Raw genomic sequence first — 22700 nt, forward strand, 5'->3', positions numbered from 1 at the left:
TTTTCTCTCCTTTTGTGATTTGCTCTTCCTTTTTCTTAGTGTATCTTATGTTGAGCAGACATTTAACATTTTGATGAAGTCCTATTTATTAACTTTTTCCTACATGGTTAATGATTTTTAGGACCTAAGAAATCTTTACCTACCCCAAGGTTGTGAAGATATGCTAAGTTTTTTCTATTAGCTTTAGAGATTTAGCTTTTATATTTTGGACCATGATCTATCTTGAATTTATTTTTGTGCACCTATGGTGTGAGGTAAGGATTAAGATTCATTTTTTCTCCATACATGTATCCAGTTGTTGTAGCGTCATTTGATGACAAAAATTCTCTTTTCCAAATTATCTTGGCATCTTTGAGGAAGGTCAACTGACTCCATATGTGTGGATTTCCTTTCTGTTCCACTGATCTATTTACCTATCCTTGTGGGAATACCACCCTGTCAGTGGAGTGCTAGAGCCAGCTCAAGCTGGTTCATGGGAGCTGACTGCTAAATTTCTTATGGTCAAATCAGGCCCCCACCCCTGGACTGATTGTTAAACATTTACTAACCTATTACTGCCTGTCATGATTTCTGTAGCTTTATATTAAATCTTGAAACCAGGTATTGTTGGTCTTCCAGTACTGTTGGTCTTCCAATTTTTTTTCTTTTTTAAGATTGTTTTGGCTATTCACAGTACTTTGAATTTCTGAAAGTTGTCAATTAAAAAAAAGTCCTGCTGGGATTTTGATTGGGATTATGTTGAATCTACAGACCAGTTTGGGGAAAAACTCCAATCTACAAACATGGCATATCTCTTCCATTTACTAAGTTCTTTAATTTCACTCTGCATGTTTTGTAGCTCTCACTGTGGAAGTCTTACACATCTTTTGTTAAATTTATTCTTAAGCATTTTGATTCTATAGAAAACGGTATTTGCTCCAGTTATCTACTGCGGCATCAAACAGCTAAGAGTTACTCAAATGGCTGGGAAACGGAATCATCTGCAACAAAAACTCACATGTTTGGTGTCAGGGCCAGAATGACTTGATGACTAGAACAGTCAACTGGAACACTAACATACGGCTGCTCCATGTGGTTTATACTTCCTCACAGCAGGGTAAACTCAAAGTAGTCAGTTTTTTGACATGGCAATGCATACCCCCAAAAGCAAGTGTTTCAGTGAACAAGATGGAAGCAGCATGACCATTTATGACCTAGCCTCAGATATCACATAGCATCATTTTGTAGTATTTTATTGGTTGAAGCAGTCACAAGTCTGCTAAGATGCAAGGGAAGGAGACACAGACCCTAAATCTGGATGGGAGGAATGTCCAAGATTTTGCAGCCATGTTTTAAAACTGCCACACTACTTTTTACATTTCAGTTTTCAGTTGTTTGCTGCTAGTATATAAATACAACAGATACTGCATATTAACCATATAGACTGTAGCTCCACCTATGTTAATTCTCGTAGGCTTTTTTTTTCTTTTGTAGATTCCTTAGACTGTTCTAGGTAAACAATCACATCTGCAAATAAAGACAGTTTTACTTCTTCCTTTCCAATCTTTATACTATTTGCTTGTTTGTTTTCTTATTGTGCTAGCTTGGACCACACATGGAATGTCAAATGTTAAGTCGCCTTGCTCCTGATAGTAGGGGAAACGTACTTAATATTTCATTGTTACCTGCATGTCCTTTAGGAGACTAAGTTTTCTTCTATTCTTAGTTTGCAGAAAGTTTTTATTGTTAATTGTAATATTTTGTTAAATGTTTTTCTGCATTTGTTGAGATTACAGATATATATTTATATAAAGACATACAGATATTCTCATTTATTCTGTTAATATTATGAATTACAGTGATTAACTTTCAAATGTTAAACTAACATTGCATTCCTGGTCAAGTAAAACTAATCATTTTGCTATTAGTGTGTTTCAGGATTTTGCTATTATGGTTATGAGGAATACATGTCTGTAATTTTCTTTTCTTATAAAGTCCTTATCATATTTTGGTTTCAGCATTAATGCTTGTCTAATAAAACAAACTGAGAAATGTTCTCTTTTCCTTTATTTTCTGAAAACATTTGTGTAAGATTCATATTATTTCTTCTTTAAATGTTGGATACAATTCGTTAGTAAAGCCATCTGAGCCTGGAGTTTTCTTTTAACTTACAAATTAAATAGATAAGAGCTAGTCAGATTTTCTCTTTCCTCTTGAGTCACTTTTGGTAAGTTGTGTTTTTTATAGAATTTGCCCAATTTAAGTTGTTGAATTTATTGTTATATAGTTGTTCATAATAATCCCTTATTTTTCTTTTAATGTCTGTAGGAACTGTAGTGCTAGCTCCTCTTTCAGGCCTGATGTGTTTTCCTCTCATATTCTTGATCAGTCTTCCTAGGGGTTTATTCATTTTAACTATTAATTTTTTTCTATTTCACTGACTGCTGCTCTTGCTTTTTATTATTTCCTTCTTTCTGCTACCTCTGGTTTTATTTTCCTCATTTTTTTCTAGTTTATTAAGTCATAAACTTAACCACTGATTTTATGTATTACTCAGTTTGAAATATTCTATAATTCGCTTTGTGATTTCTTCTGTCTCTAATGGGTTGTTTAGAAGTACACTGCTAAATTCCTAAATATTTGGGGATTTTATGTGTATTGATTTCTAATTTAATTCCATTATCTCAGAGAACATTTTCTGTAAGATTTTAATTTCTTGAAAATTTCAGACTGATTTTATGGTCCAGAATAAGGTCCATATGCACTTGAAAAGAATGTATATTGTGCAGTTATTGGGTAGTGTTCTATAAATGTCAGTTGGATCAAATTGGTTGACAGTGTTGTTAAAATCTTCTATATATTTACTAATTTTTGTCTACTTGTTCTAACAGTTACTGAGAGAGAGGTGTTAAAATTTCCAACTATGATTGGGTATTTGTCTATTTAGCTCTTTGGTTCTATTAGTTTTTGATTCATGTATTTTGAACCTCCATTATTAGGTTCATACACATTTAGGATTACTTTATCTTCTGATAAATTGGTCCCTTTATGTTTATCAAATGCCCCTCTGATAATACTCCTTGTCTTGAGGTCTACTCTGTCTCACATTAATAGACCCACTCCAGCCTTCTTATGCTCCATGTTTATAGAGTATATATTTTTCTATACTTTCACTTTCAATCTGTGTCTTTAAATAACCTCTCCTGCAGACAGCATATGGTTGGGTCTTGTTTTTTATCCAGTCTGACAGTTTCTGCCTTTTGATAGAAGTATTTGGTCAATTTAAATTTAATGTAATTATTGATATGGTTGATTTTAATCTCTCATCTTGTTGTTCCATACTAAAAAAAATTATTCTGTTCTTTCTTTCCAGGCTTCTTTTGGATTAATCAAACAATTTTTAGTATTTCATTAATTTTATAAATTGTGTTTCCAGTTATTGCTCATGATGGTGATTTTGTTTTAAGGGTAAGAACATGGGAATTTGATAGAATAATTAAATTCACTCAGAACAACATTTACCAATGGGGATATCTAAAGCTGGTTATGGAGACCTAAATGAGAAGCAAATATATCTAGTAGCAAAATTAAAAAACACACGAATTATGGTTGAGAATCCAGAGCTGAGTCTGCATGCATTTGGATATTCTCCTTGAATTAGCCTTAAGATGTAGATCCTTGTATCACTGACTTTCCTTCAAGGTACCCCTACATGTGAGCAATTTCTATGTTCACTTATTTGTTCAAAATTTATTTCCTGAAATGCCTACTATGTCCAAGGTGAGGTAATCACTATGAAGGATAAAAGTTGAACAAGAAAAGGTTCCTAACTTCAAAAGCATGCAATTTAGTCAAAGGAATAAGTACAGAAATAACTTATTCTTATAAAGCACAAAGTATAATATCTGACGTATAATAAATGTTCAATAAATGTTAGTAATAAAAATTTAAGTTCTTACTATACATACAGTAATGTATGAAGTACCATAAGTGAGATATAAAAAAGAAAAACCTATTGTCAATTTGGAAGGATACTGTAACTTACTGGAGGGGGCAGGTGGATCAGCAGGTATTTCATGAATGAGGTGGTATTTAAGGTGGTCCTTGAAAGATGGGTAGGATTCTGACAGGTAGAGACGTGAGGAGAAGGTATATTAAGAAAAGGAAACAATGAACAAATGTATGGAGGCAGGAAAATGGAGAGGAGTATTTAAGGATTAATGGATACTTTGGTTTACATGTAAATACAGGGTTCATAAGGGTAAAAGTAGATAATAAGGCTGGAAAGTAGGTTGGATCCAGGCCATTAAGTACCTTAAATGATAGGTCAAGGAGCTGGAAGTTAATTCAGTGAGGTAATAGGGAAGCACTGGAGGTTTCTGAACAGGGAAATTTAGTGATCAGAGCAATGCTTTATGAAGCTTTATCTGGAAGCAGTACATAAAGTCTACAAGACTGGAGAGACTGGGCAGAGACTACCCACCAGGTATGCCATTAATGGGTTAGAGGTGTGCCTAAAAATGAATCCCTTCAGCCCTCAGGGCTTCGGGGGATTTGTGCAGCTGTAGCCTCAGGGCCAGCCATGTCCAGCCATGAGGAGGCATGATTTTTTATCCCAATGTGCTAAACAAATTTTAATAATTTTCCAAGTGTGTTATGATGTGAAAGAAGCACTAGACCAGAAAACCAGAGAAGACCAGAAAGGGTAGCAACACAGATGTGATATCATGGGCAGCTGAGCAGCCTTCAAGGTAACAGTGGTAGGAATGACTCTGAGATTAACGGATGTGAGAGACATCAGGAGGGCAGAATTAACAGGATTTAAAGATTGACTGAATGTACAGAAATTTCTCTTTAAGTTTGCTCAAAATACTTGCAGAGAAATTCCAATGTTTAAAAAAGTCTAGGGTATGGTAAAGCTAATAGGTAGGTAGTAGAAGTATAGATAGAGGTCATCAGCATTGAGAAGAGAAACTCTGATATCCAAGTAATTGGCATGGAAGTTCACATAACTGAAGATACAGGCCAGAAGAAAGTAAATTCTTATAAGTATCTCCAAAATGCTCGAGAAAAGTATATAAGTCTCTCAGGAATAAACAGGATTGCTCAGCAATCTCATGCTTACTCAGGTCCTTTTCTTCAGCTTCCAGCACTGACAGAACATTAGGAAGGGGGTGAGGCAGAGAGACGGGTGAAGGAGATGGTTACATTTAGGTCACAGCCAACACTTGAGCTACAGAGTTAAAACGGAGGAAAGGCATGAGGCATGAGAGGGAGATGGATCCCATTTCATTTTCCCCCACTTCTTAAAAATATCTTAATACCTTTTAGTGGACAATTAAGTAATTTTTAGCATATACACAGTTATATGGCACAGTTAAATGGCAACTCTACATGCCATTTCATTTTACCTGACTGTGGAGTAATAAAAAAAAATAGCAAATATAAAAACTGAGGATGTTTCTAACCATAGAAGCTCCACAGCACTGGGTTGGAGTCATGGCTTTACTGATTTATTTGAATTCCACGGAAGGACTGGTAGCTCTACTACCTTTAGTTCAAGAGAAATGCTTTATATTTGGAAATAAGAATGAGAATTTTTACAAATAAAGGAGGAAGTAGCAATTCCTGGAGGAATTTTTATTTTTTCAGGTAAAACCTTTTATTTGTTAACTGTATCCTGTAGGAACATTTAGTTTTTGCAGTGTGATAAAAATGATCATTTTTATAGCATGACCCCAGGTGAACTTGGGCTTCAGAGCCTCCACCGTCCACCTTCTTTGCACCTCATCTGTACCTTTGTGGAGATTCTCCAGGGGCTCCAGCACTCCCCTCCGGAAGGAGGCCATGGGATCTTGAACACAGGACCGAAGGCTCAGCATGCTCTGTAGGTGAGGCTCCCGGAGAAGCTGCTCCCGATAGGCTGCCAGCTGCGGTGAGCGGCAGAGCAGGGCAGCAACATTGTGGACGAATTCCGGCACCAGGCAGGTGTAGGCATTATCTGCTTGGCAATAGTGATAGGCAACCACCTAAAAAAGAAAGATGAGAACACAGACAGGTTTACCAGTAGCAAGAGCAACAGTCATGGCTACTGTACAATCATCCTCTAACACTGTCTTCTGTCTCCCCGCTCCTCAACTTCTTCAAGTAAAAATAAAAGCTGCTAGACTTTGAAACTGCCTGATTTATCTAAGATCAGAAATTTGACCCAATATTTCTCTTGTATATGTATGGTATCATAATTCGTAATTAAAATTTATAAATACAAATTGAGTTTTCCCTCTGGATTATAAGAAATAGGAAGCAGGCCTGAGAATAAAGATTTATATTAATCTCTCTAATATTTATTCAGCATAGAGTAGTAGAGGAAAGAGTCTGATATTGTAACAAAGCATTAGGGATAAAATAACCAGAGAAATACCATATGTTAGACTCAACAAACATATGCTCCTAAGGCATATTTTAAAAATTATTAAAAAATTATAATTTCATTATAAACATCTTATAAAAAATAAAATGACTCTGACTTAAGAATTCTCACTAAGTATTTCCTGAGCACCCAGAGAGAATCAGAATTAGATAACAGGAAGCAGAAAAAGAGTGAGATTTTTGTCAGATGCAGGTGTTAAATTCAAAGAACTTAGAAAATGTATGCATCTTAATACCGTTCACGGTCTGGCCTGTCAGGCTGGAACCTGCAATTTTAAGCTGTTTTTTTTTGTGTGTTTTTTTTGCCGTACGCGGGCCTCTCACTGTTGCGGTCTCTCCCGTTGCGGAGCACAGGCTCTGGACGCGCAGGCTCAGTGGCATGGCTCACGGGCCCAGTCACTCCGTGGCACGTGGGATCCTCCAGGACCGGGGCACGAACCTGCGTTCCCTGAATCGGCAGGCAGACTCTCAACCACTGCGCCACCAGGGAAGCCCTGTTTTCTTTTTTTTTGTTTGTTTGAATTTGCACAGGATTCGCTCTATACCTTCTGGTTGTTCCCTCTGCCTCAAGGTCAAGTGCAGAGGGTGATTTTAATCTAGACCACTCTGTTGGCTCAGTACTACCTACAAAAGTGATGGGATTGTGCAGATAACAAGAAACTGCAGGGGAGATTCAGCCTGAATGTATGGAAAGCATTGACATGGTGCTCAGAACATACAAACGCACAGTAATGTTAGCTGATGCCACCACCACCATCATCATTGCCTTCCTTCTCCTCTTTCATCACGTCATCTCCATCAACATCACGGTCATCATCAAGGTTCTGTATACCCTCTCCTTTTCAGCTACTGGCTTTGTAACTACAGGCATTTGAAATTTGCCCTAGGAGCATGCATAGATATACCACTGGGACCCCAGCTCCTCAATCATCTCTCAGAGAACAGTCATCCACGAAAGTGTTCTGCTTTGAAATGACTCTTAATCTAGCTCTTTAACAAATGCTGGGGTTTCCCTGGTGGCGCAGTGGTTAGGAGTCTGCCTGCCAATGCAGGGGACACTGGTCAAGCCCTGGTCTATGAAGATCCCACATGCTGGGGAGCAACTAAGCTCATGCACCACAACTACTGAACCTGTGCTCTAGAGCCCATGAACCACAACTACTGAGCCCATGTGCCACAATTACTGAAGCCCATGTGCCTAGAGCCCGTTCTCCGCAACAAGAGAAGCCACCACAGGGAGAAGCCCATGCACCACACCAAAGAGTAGCCCCAGCTCGCCACAACTAGAGAAAGCCCACGCGCAGCAACAAAGACCCAACGCAGCCAAAAATAAATAAATAAAAACAAAACAAAAACCCAAATGCTGGAAATGTCACTTTTTAAAAAACACCTGAAGTTGTTCTCATTAAGCATCAAGAAAACTGAACAATACAGGAAATGTTACTACACATGTAAAGCTGAGGACAGGAATTGCTTGTGAGTGAAGCAATGATGTCAGAGCACAGTGTGGAACTGGAAAGGAGGAGGTGCACTTAGAAATCTCCACTCCTTTCTGTAGACAGATTGATGACCGACCTTAAGCACAACATAAGGAACCCAAAGAGAATACTTGGCAGCAATCCATCTGTGCTCTCAGTGAACAGTGAATGTCAATGGTTATGCCCACAAGGACACAGATCTCCACTCTATAAAAAGCAAACAGCAAACCTCTGAATCAATATGAACTTTCATCATATTTTACCTCAATTGATTTCACATGTCGAGGCAAAGCACAGCTGAGCAAATCAGCTGTAACTTACCCTTTACCTAAAGTAACGGGATAGGAGTTTGAAGATAAAAATTCTAAAATTTAGGAAGAGGGTTCTTTTACTGATTGCATTAAAAATCATCTGCGCTCTTGGCTGTATGAGGTTTTATCTAACAAAGATCATTGCTAAAGTTGCCCCTTCTGTGGCTGCCTTTCTTTCTTTTAATTTAAAAAATTTTTAGGCATTCTAAATATAAAATCTCGATTCCTCTGAAGAATTCAGGCAGAAAGACCATTCAACATCTTCATGAAATTTGCAGTTTGACTCAGAACTGATCATCTACTAGACATTTCAAAGCAGCTACATAGTATGTAAATGTACACACAATCTGTCAAAAACACTTGGTACTTCCCCTTAAATTGTCTATTGACATTATCTACAACTTTTCCTACATATGCAAATAGGAAACAAGTCTGGGAATGTAGTTTTTTCCTGCATTCTCTCATTGTACTAGTGTTCAGTGATGGATAACAGATCACTCCCTACAGCTCTGAGGAAGTCATCACAGCCACCCATACTCAGTCACTATTATTACAACTTCTTGGTTCAGAATTAGTCCACCCTCAATAAATCAGCAGGTAAAACCTTTCTGCTTGGTGAACTCTTGTCTCTCACAATGACCTGTTGAAATTTCATTTTCAGCTATGTTTTTCTTGTTATTAATTTTTTTCCATCTCACATTTTCCTTATGTTAAATCTCTATACTTTTGATTAAAACAATTCTATCCAAAATATATCTAATATAACCAAAACTGTAGTAATTCTTTGAAGAGGACAGTGAGTAACTTTTAGATTACTGCTGTGAGGGAGGAAAAAAAAGGCCAGGTTTGTAGACTATACAGACCAAAAAAAAAAAGAAGACTGGAGGTCAGTATCGCCTTGGGTATAAAAAGGTTTTGATTTAAAGCTATACACAAGAAATGATACAACTAAGCAAAATCCTCATCAAAGACCTTAATCAAATGACTGAATGGCAGCAAACCTGTCAGGCTTGTGTTAAAAGTCCCAGGCCTTCACTCTTTAAAGATTCTTTTCTACTTCAAATGAATAATCTGTGACAGGATTAAGCTAACCTCACATAAAGAAAAGGCAGCTTTGAATATCTGGAACTCATTTGGACATAAAAATTTAATTTACATCATGACTGGCATTTGCATTACTTAAATTCTAATGTTGTCACTGACCTTCCTTCAGGTCTGCTCTCATATTCTTATTCCCTGTCTCCTTCTCATCACTTCTTGAATGCCCTCACCACCACCTGATTGATTTCTGACTCAGCGCATCCCTTCCAACACTTCGGGTTACTTTGGCTTTTTGTGTTTCTAGGGACCTGAAGGCTCAGTGTCAAAAACTACTTTCTCTGCCTTTTCTCCTGTCCCTCAACTCTGACTCTAATCCCCATCCTGGGACTGGAAGCTAAGAATAATTCCAGACTTGGGTTTGGCCTCAGTAATTTTCCAGCTTGGAGCTCTAACTTTTTTTTTTGTCAGTAGGACTTTTATTTATTTTTTTAAAACTTTTTATTTTGAGCTAATTTTAGACTTAAATGTTGCAAAAAGATGTGAGTTTCCGTATATCCCTTACCCAGCTTCCCTTAACATTTTATATAACCGTAGCATAATGATCAAAACCAGGAAATAACACTGGCACAACACTATTAACTAAAGGCGGTATTCGAATTTTGTCAGTTTTCCACTAAAGACCTTTTTCTGTTCCAGCATTCTAACCAGGACCCCGTGTTGCATTTAGTTGTCATTTCTCCTTAGACTCCTGTAGTCCGTAAGAGCTCCTCAGTCTTTGTCTTTCATGACCTTGACACTTTTGAAGAGTCCTGATCTGTTATTTTGTTGAATATCAGTCAACGTGGGTTTGTCTAATGTTTTTCTCATATTCCAACTGAGACTTTTTGGCAAGAATACCACAAAAACAATGTTGGGTCACTCTCAGTGAATCATGTCATGGGGTTCATGATGGTGACATGTCTTGTTACCGGTGATGCTCACCTTGATCGCTTGGCTAAGATAAAGGTTTCTTCTACGTTTCTCTACTGTAAAGTTACTGTCTTACCCTTTGTAGTTAATAAATATCTTGGGGGAGATACTTTGAGAGAATGCAAATCCTGTTTCTCCAAAAATTTTTGCCCATTACTTTTAGTATCCATCGGTGGCTGCTGCCTGCAACATTATTATTATTGCTATGCTGTACAACACGGTGACTATAGTTAACAGTACTATGCTGTATAGTTGAAAGTGGCTAGGAGAGGAGATCTTAAAAGTTCTCATCACAAGAAAAAATTCTGTAACTACAGGAGCTGATGGGTATTAACTAAACTTAGTGTGCTAATCGTTTCACAATATATACACATATCAAATCATTATGCTATACATCTTTAACTAATACAATGCTATATGTCAATTCTATCTCAGTAAAACTGGGGGAAAAGCACTATGAGAGAGGAAATATAAGATGTTGGTACAACATATCTAAGTAACTTAGGAGAGCCAGAGAAGTCTTCTTGAAAGTAAAACTTAAGCTGAGATCTAAAGGATGAGGTGGAGTGAACGGACACAGGAGTGTCCCAGGCAGAGGAAAGCAATACGTGCAAAGGCCCTCAGGCAAGACACAGCTTTACACTTTAAGGAAATCAGTTTTAGTGTGGCTACAGTGGAAGTGAGCTGGGGGTAGTAGGAGATAAGACAGAGCATAGGTTTTCATCTGGGGTGGCTTTGCTCCCCATGGGACACTTGGCAACGTCTGGAGACAGCTTTGGTCATCACAACCGGGGGTGGGAGGATGCTACTGGATAGTGGGTAGAGGCCAAGGACACTCCTATACATACTACAATAAACAGGAAGGCCCCAAACAAAGAATCCTCTGGCCCAAAATGTCAATGGTGCTGAGGCTGAGAAAACCTGAGCTAGATATAAAAGGTAAAAGCCCTTCATGCTGATACATGTGATGTTTCAAGAAGGGAGTGTGGATTCCATTTAAGGGCAAGGAGGAGCCATTGACAGGTTTTATGTAGCAAGAAGAAAAATACGTTTTAGAAAGATTACTCAGGCTTCAGTATAGAGAACAGTCTACAATTTAGTCACTCATTTAACACATATTTCTGTGCAAGGCATTGTGCTAGGAGCTGGGGATAGAGGGGTGAACAATAATTTAAATACTGACCATTCTGGTGAAGGAGACAGATAAAAAACACAAGATTGACAAAGGAATAAATAAGGTTGTTTCCCATATTCAGTATCCTGAATGTAGATGTAATCTGGGTCTCACTATAAAATTTCAGTGTTAATTTTTAGAGGAAAAAAGCCCTAGACACATTTGATAAAACATCATCTGTAGGTTACTTGTTTAGTTCTGATCACATTTCTCCTAAAATGTAAATCTTTTAAAAAATACCCAACTGGAACACAAACCAAATCTTATACCTCACTGTTGTCATTTTTTGTTTTTCTCTCTCCACGCGTGTACGTGTGGCTTAAGTCTCTGTATTATGCTCAACACACATGTGTGAACTGCTGAAATGATCACTTCCTTGGCTGATAGCTTTAACGGCAGCAGCAACAATCTCAGGAACCGTATCACTTGACATCCTCCTGATTTAGAACAGAACTAGTCTCTTGGCAAGGATGACATTTCAGTTTTCTTTCTTTCATAGATTTCCTTCGGTGAAAAAAACCTTTGCTTTTTGTATCACTGTGACACTTCTTAAAATTAGCTGGCTTCTCTAATTAGCTTTATTTCAGATGTATTAGCTTCTTAATATAAGGACTAAGCTAGTGACAATTTACCTAATGTGACAAGAGCTTCTAGATGCATAAAAACTTTTTTTAAAGACTTTTTTTTGGATGTGGACTGTTTTTAAAGTCTTTATTGAATTTGTTACAATATTGCTTCTGTTTCATATTTTGGTTTTTTGGCCTCAAGGTGTGTGGGATCTTAGCTCCTCAACCAGGGAAGCTAAGCTAAGCAAACCCGCACCCCCTGCATTGGAAGGTGAAGTCTTGACCACTGGACCACCAGGGAAGTCCTGCATAAAAACTTTTTGAAGAAGAATTTTAGGTCAGCAAAATTTCTGAAAGGTGCCCCTTCATTATGACTTCCTTACTTTAAAGCCACTCAATTATCGATAGATTTTCCAAAAGAACACTAAGCAAAAATCCTTCCTGTCACACTACAGAGGCAGCACAGTGGTTAAAAGCATGGACTCTGGAGCCTGCCTGCCTCAGTTTAAATCTGGTTTCAAGTCACGTACTAGTTATCTCAGCAAGTTGTGTAACCTCAGAGCCTCTGTTTATCTGTAAAATGGAGAGAAGAAGAAGACTCATTTCATTGGGGTGAATACTGGCTCTGTATCCTAGCTCTGCTATTTACTAATAGTAAGACCTTGGGAAAATTAACTATCACTGAAGCACAGTTTCCTCATCTGTAAAATGGGGATGATAATGACCACCTCACAGGCTTAAGAATGAAGAAGTGAAATAACAAATATAATGTAAAAAGTACTAAGCTCAACACACATTAAGCCCTCAGTAAATGGAAGTCAGCCTCTCCTTGTCTGGGGAATTCTGCATGTATGATCACTTGGTGGCAACAGACCGAAAGCCTGGAAAATCTATGGTTGTTATAAAGTCACACACCCAGGAAAGGCCCCGAATGAGATCTTTGCACCGCTCTACTGTGATTATACTTCAGAACATGTAAGATTAACTGGAAATACATTTAAGAGATGTACACCTAGCAAAACCTGTTACTTCAAGTGGGAAGTGTTTCTTCAATAAATAAAATTGCTTTAAAGTTGTGACAAGAACTCTTCAATGTTCTCAATTATGGAGAAGCATAAGAAGCAGCAAGCATACTACGAAATACCAATGATAATTAATGATATACAAGCACCAACACTAAGAACTCTGGCTAGCAAATCAAGAAGTTTTTCAAGGATACTTTTAATTCTCATATATTAGCTTACTTTATCAAAATACTAACTGGTTTGAAAAGATAATTTCTGCTTACCAGTTTGTTACAGATGAGAAGCAAGGTTGTTGGCTTCTGCTCTACGCTTCTATAGCACAAACTTACACTTGAACTGCAACCTGTGGCACAATTACTGGGATAATATTCAATTTTAATCTAAGGGGCCATTTGTTTTAGATTTTTTTTGTTTAGTGTAAACTTCACAATATCCCATCTCTAGGTGTGAACAGATGTATTTATATTTTGCTTAAGGAAGAAACAAGTGTGAAATTTTAAATATGTTCCTTGAGTAAGTGTAAATAATCACTAATTTCTCACTTATAATATTTAACATTTTCCAAATATTGAACTAAACATTAATTTTAATCTAAAGGGCCATTTCTTATATAATGTTACTATGAATTTAAAAATATCCCATTTCTAGGTACAAAAGACATTTATTTATATTTTGCTTAAGGAAGGTATAACCATGGAATTTAAAATGTGATCACTTTTCAAGTAAGTATAGTCACTAATTACCTACTAAAAATAAATAACATTTTCCAAATATTGAACATAAACATCTTGGGACTTTTTCTCTTGATGAGAGAGAGGCTAAGAAGTGACAACATGGGGAGACTTTCTTTTTAGCACTCATCACCATCTGACATATTACATAATTGTTTAATTGGCCTTTTCCCACCACAAAAATGTGGGCTACATAACAGCAGGGATTGTGCCTGTCTTGTTCACTGCTTTAACTTCAATCTTGTGTTATAAGCATTCCAAGCATATATTCTAAATGAATAAATAAATGACTGTGATGATGAAAGCTCTTCAGCATTTGTGTATTTCTTTCTTTTTTTTTTTTTTAGCATTTGTGTATTTCTAAGATGACAGTTATTCTGATTGTTCTAAAGAAGAGGCAGGAGTCAGCTTACATGGAATATTTGGAAAAGTAAAACAAAGATGTCTTTTCTTCTTTTTTTTTTTGGCTCCACTGGGTCTTCGTTGCTGTGCATGGGCTTTCTTTAGCTGCAGCGAGTGGGGGCTACTCTTCGTTGCGGTGTGCGGGCTTCTCATTGTGGGGGCTTCTCTTGTTGCAGAGCATGGGCTGTAGGTGTGTGGGCTTCAGTAGTTGCAGCACGCAGGCCCTAGAGCGTGCAGGTTTCAGTAGTTATGGTGCATGGGCTCAGTACTTGTGGTGCACTGGCTCTAAGGCATGTGGGCTTCAGTAGTTGTGGTGCGCAGGCTCAGTAGTTGTGGCTCGCAGGCTCTAGAGCAGAGGCTCAGTAGTTGTGGCGCACAGGCTTAGATGCTCTGCGGCATGTGGGATCTTCCTGGATCAGGGATCGAACCTGTATCCCCTGCAGTGGCAGGCGGATTCTTAACCACTGCGCCACCAGGGAAGTCCTCCAAAGATGTCTTTTAAAGTTGCACTGACTTAGCAATGAATATAAGGGAAATTTCAGACTGTTTTCAGAAGCCCGTTTATAAATGGATGTGTACCAATAAGTGGGGACAACTGAAAACGTATTTGGGGGAAACATGCTGTTTCTGGCTGTAAGCTGGACAGGATTTCTATGAGGAAATTAGAACCTTATGACATTGAAGATGGCTCCCTGTTCCTCATTACTAATTAACCATGCCAAGACATTTCTTTAAATACTGGAGACAGGCATTCTGCACTCTATACTTCTCCTTAAAATCCTCAAAAATAAGGAGAATAAGAAACAGAAATGCAACCTCCATTGATTAGGAATATTTATCTCTAATCTTAGATTATAATATATAAAGATGGAAAGTGGACGTAGGATTAAACAACCTAACAGACAGAAGAAGGTGAAACAAATGCCTGCTGGGGTAAACAACAGGAATGAGCCAAATCATCTGTCAAACCTCAGAAAAGCACAGGAGTTAGAAGCACCAGGTACTATGGAAGATGGGGGTGAGGAAGGAAGTTGCAAACACAGAAATTATTTGAAGTTTATATAAAGAGCAGTTAGATTCCCAGATATCCATCCCTATCCTGCCCAGCCAGGTGACTACCTTCCCCAAAACCCACAGGAAAGAGAAATTAAAATCACTAGAGAAACTAAAGCAGAGAATCTAGGCTTAGGAGACATAGAGTAGGTGAGGATCAGGTGCAGGACTGAAAACAAGGGGCTTAGGTAAAAGGCTGCAGCCTAAATGATGAAACTCCGCCACCTTCTCCTACTAGCTCCAGAATGTTGGCGACCAAGTTATACACCCTCCAGGAAATTGGTGGATTCTTTGCTAGAACAGGGCAAGGAAAAAACTTATGGACACTGACTTTTGGGTTTTCCCATAAAGGCTGGTGGGTCATCTTAATGCTCTATAGTTAAGCTCTCCATATATACAAGCTTCCATCAGTTTTTTGGTGCCTAACTATTAAGGAAGAGATAAGAGAACATACTACATCTATAAAACAAAAACAGTATGCTATAAAAAAGAGGGGTACAGGGACTTCCCTGGTGGTCCAGTGGTTAAGACTCCGTGCTTCCAATGCAGGGGGCTTGGGTTCAATCCCTGGTCAGGGAACTAAGATACCACATGCCATGCAGTGCTGCCAAAAACTAAACTAAAAAAAAAAAAAAATTTCAGCTTCCCTTGTGGCACAGTGGTTAAGAATCCACCTGCCAATGCAGGGGACATGAGTTTGAACCCTGGTCTGGGAAAGATCCTACATGCCACGGAGCACCTAAGCCAGTGCGCCACAACTACTGAGCCTGTGCTCCAGAGCCCGTGAGCCACAACTACTGAGTCTACATGCCACAACTACTGAAACCCGTACGCCTACAGCCCGTGTTCCGCAACAAGAGAAGCCACCGCAATGAGGAGCCCGTGCACCGCAACGAAGAGTAGCCCCTGCTTGCTGCAACTAGAGAAAGCCTGCGTGCAGCAATGAAGACCTAATGCAGCCAAAAAAAAAAAAAAAACTCAATTAAAAAAAAAAGAAGGGAACAAATGGGGGAAATAAAGACCTATTGGAAATTAAAACTATGATAGCCAAAAATTTTTTTGTGAAAGGACTGCTTTAGGTAATGTTGAGGAAATCTCCTAAAAGTGGATAAAACAAATAGGAAACAGAAAAGTTAAGAAGAGTAACAATATAGGAAATCTAATTTTTGACTAAAAGGAGTTGTAGAAGGAGAGAACAGAGGAAGTGGTGGTGAGAAAATTTTCAATAAATACTACAAAAGCATTTCCCTGAATCAAAAAATATCTCCAGGGCTCACTAGGTACCAACAGAATATGAAAAAAAGACCTAAGAACAGTGGTGATAAAAAGAAGATTCTGGGCTTCCCGGCGCAGTGGTTGAGAGTCCGCCTGCCGATGCAGGGGACGTGGGTTTGTGCCCCGATCTGGTAAGATCCCACATGCCACAGAGCGGCTGGGCCCGTGAGCCATGGCTGCTGAGCTTGCACATCCGGAGCCTGTGCTCTGCAATGGGAGAGGCCACAACAGTGAGAGGCCCGCGTACCGCAAAAAAAAAAAAAAAAAACAACATGAATGCCTTCAAAATTCTGAGGGAAAAATAATTTTTAACCTAGACTTATGTCAAACAAAGAGTAATGTATGAGAATAGAATAAAGATGCTTTTAGGAACATTAAGTCTCAAAAAACTTACCTCCTATGCATTCCTTCTTAGGAAGCTAACAGAGGACGTGCTCCGTCAAAATAAGGAATACAATCAAGAAAGACGATGACATGGGATCAAACACAAAAGGGAAGTAACAGGAATTTCCAGGATAACAAGTAGGTGGTAAGACTTGAGAGCATCCTAGGTCCAGATTAGCTCGATGGAGAGCTCTAGGATTTCCAGTGGGTGGGTGGGGGGAAATGTAACTGATGTGGAAAACTGTATTGAGAGGCATTTTACAAAGCATTAAGGCTTATGGAATGACAGCCATAGTTTTGAAGAAACATAAGCAAACTTTACAATAAGGCATTTCATAACCCAGGAAAAACAAAACTTCTCAAGAAGAAAATGTTATCTTTGGTTCCACAGTGAACCATATTTGTGTAGTATTAACACTGAAAATACTGTAACATGGATTCAGACTAAAATCATGATATAACTGTACTGAGATGGTAGAGGGAGGAAGGAAGGTGAAAGAGCTAACATTCTCAACATCCATAAGAAGAAGCAATAGATAATGTACAAAACTGATCAAAAAAGTTATAGCAGTATATGAATATTATTTAGAAACACGGAGGTGAAGATCAGAGAAACATCTCCAAATGTTGAAAGTAGCTGCCTTTGGGGAGAGGGTGGGCTCACGAGGGGAAAAGAATTTCTGGTTTTTATTATAAGTCTTTGAACATTATTTGATTTCCTAAACTATGTATATATGTTACTTTGATAAAAATAGAAAATTAAAATGCAAACATATAAAGAAGTTATGGATAGTGTGGTATAGCAGGAAGAGTTTTGAGCTAGGAATGAAAATACAAAGCTATTGATTACTTATACTGTGATCTTGGGTAAATCATACAACTTCTTTGAGTCTCAATTTCCTTATCTATTCACTGTGGGACTTTGGTTATTTCTAAGGGCCTTTCCAACAATAAGGTTCTGATTCCATAATAACGAAGTATTTTTCTAGGAACAGCAAAGAGAGAGAAACTTTTATCCATGTTCTCATGGTCCACCTGTACATACTTTTGTTCACTTTGCCAGGGGTCTGCCTACCATTGCCCCCTTGACGTTAAAATGGAACTAGCATGCCCACAACCTGAGAATCCTATTGTACCTGCGAGGCTAGTCTCCGCATGGCCTCCTCCTGCCGCCTCCGCATTTCTGGAGTTCCTGGGCAGCTTCCACTGGTGATGGATGAGTGGGCTGAAGGTGGCTGTGTGAGTGGCAGCTCTCTGTTGGCATCCATATCTGTATTAAAAAGATGAGATGTTTGCATCAGATAATCATAAAACTCTAAAGAAAGACTGGTTAAATCCCATTTGTTCTTTGATCCAGCAATTCTACTCCTAGGGGTATGTACCCAAGAGAATTAAAAACATATGTCCACGCAAAAACTTGTACACAAATGTTCAGAGAAGCAAGATTCATAATAGCTCCAAAACGGAAACAACCCAAATGTCCATCAACTGATGAATGGATAAAAGATGGTACAGTCTCACAGTCGAACATTATTCAACAATAATAAAAAGAAATGAAATACTAATATATGTTACAACATGGATAACCCTTGAAATGTTACACTCACTCAAAGAAGTCAGTTACAAAAGACCACACAGTATACGATTCTATTTATTTGAAATGCCCAGAATACGGAAATCCATAGGGACAAAAGGCAGATTAGTGGTTACCTAGGGGTAGAGATAGGGATTTAGGGGGGAAATGAAGACTGACTGCTAATGGGCATGGGATTTCTTTTAGGGGGGAATGAAAAAGTTCTAAGATTATGGTGATTGCTGCACAGCTGAGTGACTACAGTAAAAAGCAGTGAATTGAACCATTTAAACGGGTGATTTATACGGTACGTGAATTGTAGCTTAGTAAAGCTGTTTTTTAAAAATTCCATGCGTTCATGTTGTTTAGGTAACATCTTAACTACTACTAGAAATTACAGACTCTATTTATAAATGCAGACCATATTTTAAAAATGGGTACACAATAAGTAGACTGTTATTTGATGGTCAATAACTACTGAAAAGGAGAAGAAATAGGGGAAAATAGTTCTCATTTAACTCCCTACCAGTAGGACTTAATTGAGACTTCTTCCATCCAACTGGCAAAGTAAATTCCCTGGCCACTGCATAGAGCTCTGAATAAACTGTAGGGGGGTAGGTGTGGGAGACGGCAGTGAAAACGACTGAAGAAGTGTGCGCAGTAAAGTTCAGTGACTGTCACGGATTCGTGCCTGTTGTTCACTCCCTCTGTCCACCCCATTCCCCCTTATCTGGTTTTGTGGGTAATTAGTGTCTGAGTACCTTCTGTCTTCTAGCTGTTCCCTTTCGGAGAGGCCCTCCTTTTTGTCTGGGTGTCTTTACTTTCCGCTTGGTATTCAGAGAACAGTAGAAATAAAAGTTAACAGGGAGGAGCAGTCAGCGTGCACAGCGAACTGGCAACACAGACTTCTGGAATGAGCAGAGTGGGGAGGGGAGGGGTTACTCACTGAACAGCTATTTGGGGGCATGGCAGCTGTTGGCAAATGTCAAATCCAAACAGTAACTACCCTGAGACTTTCAGTGATAGGAAAATACAGTCTTGTAATTAGACGGAACGTCCCTAACTACTGTACTGAGTAAACTTGTAGTTAATGTAACAATGCCTGGATTACACAACAGGTCCATTTTCACAAAATGTTTCCGTTCTCTGTACGTGTGTGTTGCGGGGTGGGTGGTGACGGTAGAGATTGATGGGGGAGTCGGGTTTGGGACGGGGTGTAGGTGGACAGCAAGATGACAGGCTAGTGCCTGCCTTGACAGCTTCTCTGTGCCTTCCCAGGGAAATGACAAGGAGGGGGCGGCTGGGGGCTGGGTGTCTGTGGGGGAAGGACAGAGCCAGGCAATGCAGTGCTGCGGGCTCAACTGCTCATGTCTTCCACAGCAGCGCTGCTCAGCGTGGAGGAGTGAGGGACAGAAGAAAGAATGACACAGGATGCAGAAACGGAGGTGGGGAGCTCCAATAATCTTCCACCTATTTTCGTTACTACTACAACTGCATCACTGACTTAAGGTTGGGAAGGCCAGTGGGATCCCAAATACACCTATCAAAGCTGAATGTAAATTAAACTGTAAAACATTAAGCCAACTCTCTCTCGATAAGATATCATTCTTATTCACTAAAGAAAAAAATTCTGCTACTGCCAGTAACATTTTCAGTGCTGGCTCATAAAGTAACAGATCAATGCCGAAAAACAGCTTGTTCTTTATCAACCACTTATTCTTTTTTTTTTTCTCAAAGAAGTATCTTTAAATTGGTTAAGATATATTCAGTTCATATTTGTTTACAGAAATAACAAATATAAAATAGAAACATACAGATCACTGCTTTTTTTTTAAAAAAGTAACATTTTTGAGCGCTAATACTTGAAAAACTTTAACCAAAACCTCGTGAGGATAATACAAGAAAGACAAAACATTTGTCCTCAAAACTAGAAAATTTAATGAGAGCCAGTTCTAAAACAAACTGAAGTTCGATTTTATTATTAATCATTTGCATAACAGAAAATGAAAATTTTACAGATGTGTGTAGCTACTGGGGTAATTTTAAGAGTTGATTTTGTTTTTCAGAGTTAATATTTAAATACCAGTAAATGACATCAACCACTTATTCTTGACCATTCTTAAGTGGTTCGGTTAAGATGGCAGAGGTGGAATGTAGTTTGGACATCAAAGCGGACAACAAAAATTATTACATCAAATTACGACAAGGCAATGCTGGTTCTGTGTAGTTCTGATAAATATATAACCACATACTCGATCCCCTTTAACACCTTTTCAAGTTTTCTAAGTTAACTATCAGGCCAAATCTATAGTCTTGACATGTGGACATTTATCACATGAATGGGGTATTTTTAGAGTTTCTCTGGAGGTAAAAGGCAACGGATGTTAGAGAATAACTTAATGAACTATCTTTAAAGGACCTCTGCTTTGGGGAGCACATGGGCTGTTTTCTATTAACTCCTGCTCTCCCAGGCTTAGAGGGGGCACTTCCAGGCACCTTTGCTTTCAGAGAAAGCAGCTCTTCTTGCCCTTGAGCCATGATTCTACCATCTGTTATCTGCAACAGTGATTGATATATAGAGGAGTCAGAGAGACTATTACCTAGCTGGTTTTCTTTCTGACACACTCAAATAGTTAACCTCTTGGATTACTCAGATAAAAAGTAGTCTGGTGTGATATTTAAGCTAAGCACTCTAACGAAAATACTGGAATAGGTATGGAAAGTTACTTTCAACCATGCAGACATCTTAGAATCACAGAATTTTAGCATAGGAATGAATCTTAAAGATCACCTAATCCCACTGACTTATTTTACAGATGACAAAAACCAAGGTCTAAAGAATTAAAGTAAAATTCTCAAGGTTACATAGTAAGTTTGAGCGCTGGAGCCAAACTATGGGCTCTTGACTCCCATGACATTATGCCAATCTACCTCAGATAAACTTAATCCAGAAACTAAGCATGACACTGCTCTTAAGACATGATTTCTTCCATATCAATTCTTACCATACCCTGGCAAATGGGACTCTTGATCCAACCAGTTTTCTTTCTAGACACTAGTTCTTCTACGTGTCAGATATCCGTAAGTTTACCAGAGGCAATCTGCCTACTTAACAACATGAAACAGGAATTAATTTCAACAGGAAGCCAGGATGTCTGGAGGGTGTTCAGTGACTTCCTGTTGAGTTCCCACAGCACCGTGCTAGACTCTGTAACTACAATACTATGATCCCAAACAAACCATTTCTAGTGGTTGCTGTCTGGAAATCTGTGGTGAGCTAGATTATTGATTTGGACTAGCAGGGCAAGAGTTTCTTTTTGTTTTCTTACAACTAGCAGAAGCCAGGTAGACTGGTTCGATACATATAGTGTGTATAGGAAGAACCCCTATACATTTCTTTTTATCTCCTTTACTCAAGTGAGTTCCATCAATAAGGAGAGGGAGCACAGCAAAATGGATGACACTGGCCTCTGAAACCAGACTGCTTAGGCTCAAATTCTAGTTTCACTATTTACTGGCTACGAAACCTGGGAGGCTTACTTAACCTCTCTGAGCCTTAAACCACTTATCTGTGAAAGGAAGCTAACAGGAACTACCTCTCTGAAAGAGATAAGAGGGTTGGATGAATTAATGTTTGTTAAGCTCTTAGAGAGTGCCTGGTACTAAGGACCATATAAGTATTTTAAAAACAAATAAACAGGATCCTGATGGCAATCATTAAGCTGCACCTGCCTGTGACGAAAGAAGCATAAATACATATGAGATCTCAGCATCTTTTCACACAGAAGCAGGAGAAACCCTTCAAGGACACAATGAAGTTCAAGCCCAAGCAGTGCAACACTGACATCGATCGCAAGGAAATGAAGGCCGCAAACAGATTGTGCCGGTGTGAACAGGAAGCCTGCACACAGGCTGAGCAAAAGCTGACAGTGATGGAGGCAAACAAGCTCTTATAGGCAATTGCTGTAGTCATTATCCAAAGGACAGACCAGCCAGACAGTCAGGAGGGAAGAGGCATACATTTATTCTGAGAGAAAGGTTTTTTTTCAGTCACTTTCAGGTGACTGTTGGATATGTGGGTTAAAGGTCAACAGAGTATTACATTCTTTCCCTGGACTCTGAGTTAATGGTCCTCACGTGCCAGTCAGGTTTTGCAGATCAGAAAATGAAAGGATATAAGACTTAATACAAAGATGCCGGAAAAAATTTCAGAGCAATGAAGCACGGAGTTATTTTTAAAAAAATTTTTTTAGTGTTTTTTTTTTTTAAACATCTTTATTGGGGTATAATTGCTTTACAATGGTGTGTTA

General features: G+C 38.6%; 1 protein-coding gene across 1 annotated transcript in view; it reads right to left on the reverse strand.

Annotated features, from left to right (window-relative positions):
- The window catches only part of TANC2 (tetratricopeptide repeat, ankyrin repeat and coiled-coil containing 2), a 308377-nt gene that overhangs the window by 70768 nt on the left and 214909 nt on the right, over positions 1-22700 (reverse strand). Inside the window, exons 9-10 of the mRNA XM_024761041.1 lie at positions 17954-18087; positions 5777-6008 (exon numbers count right to left, since the gene is read on the reverse strand). Of these exons, the coding sequence (XP_024616809.1) occupies positions 5777-6008; positions 17954-18087 (366 nt within the window). The remainder of the gene's footprint in view (positions 1-5776; positions 6009-17953; positions 18088-22700) is intronic.

The sequence above is a fragment of the Neophocaena asiaeorientalis genome, unplaced genomic scaffold, assembly GCF_003031525.2.
Source record: "Neophocaena asiaeorientalis asiaeorientalis breed wild unplaced genomic scaffold, Neophocaena_asiaeorientalis_V1.1 scaffold30, whole genome shotgun sequence".
Classification (NCBI taxonomy): Eukaryota; Metazoa; Chordata; class Mammalia; order Artiodactyla; family Phocoenidae; genus Neophocaena; species Neophocaena asiaeorientalis.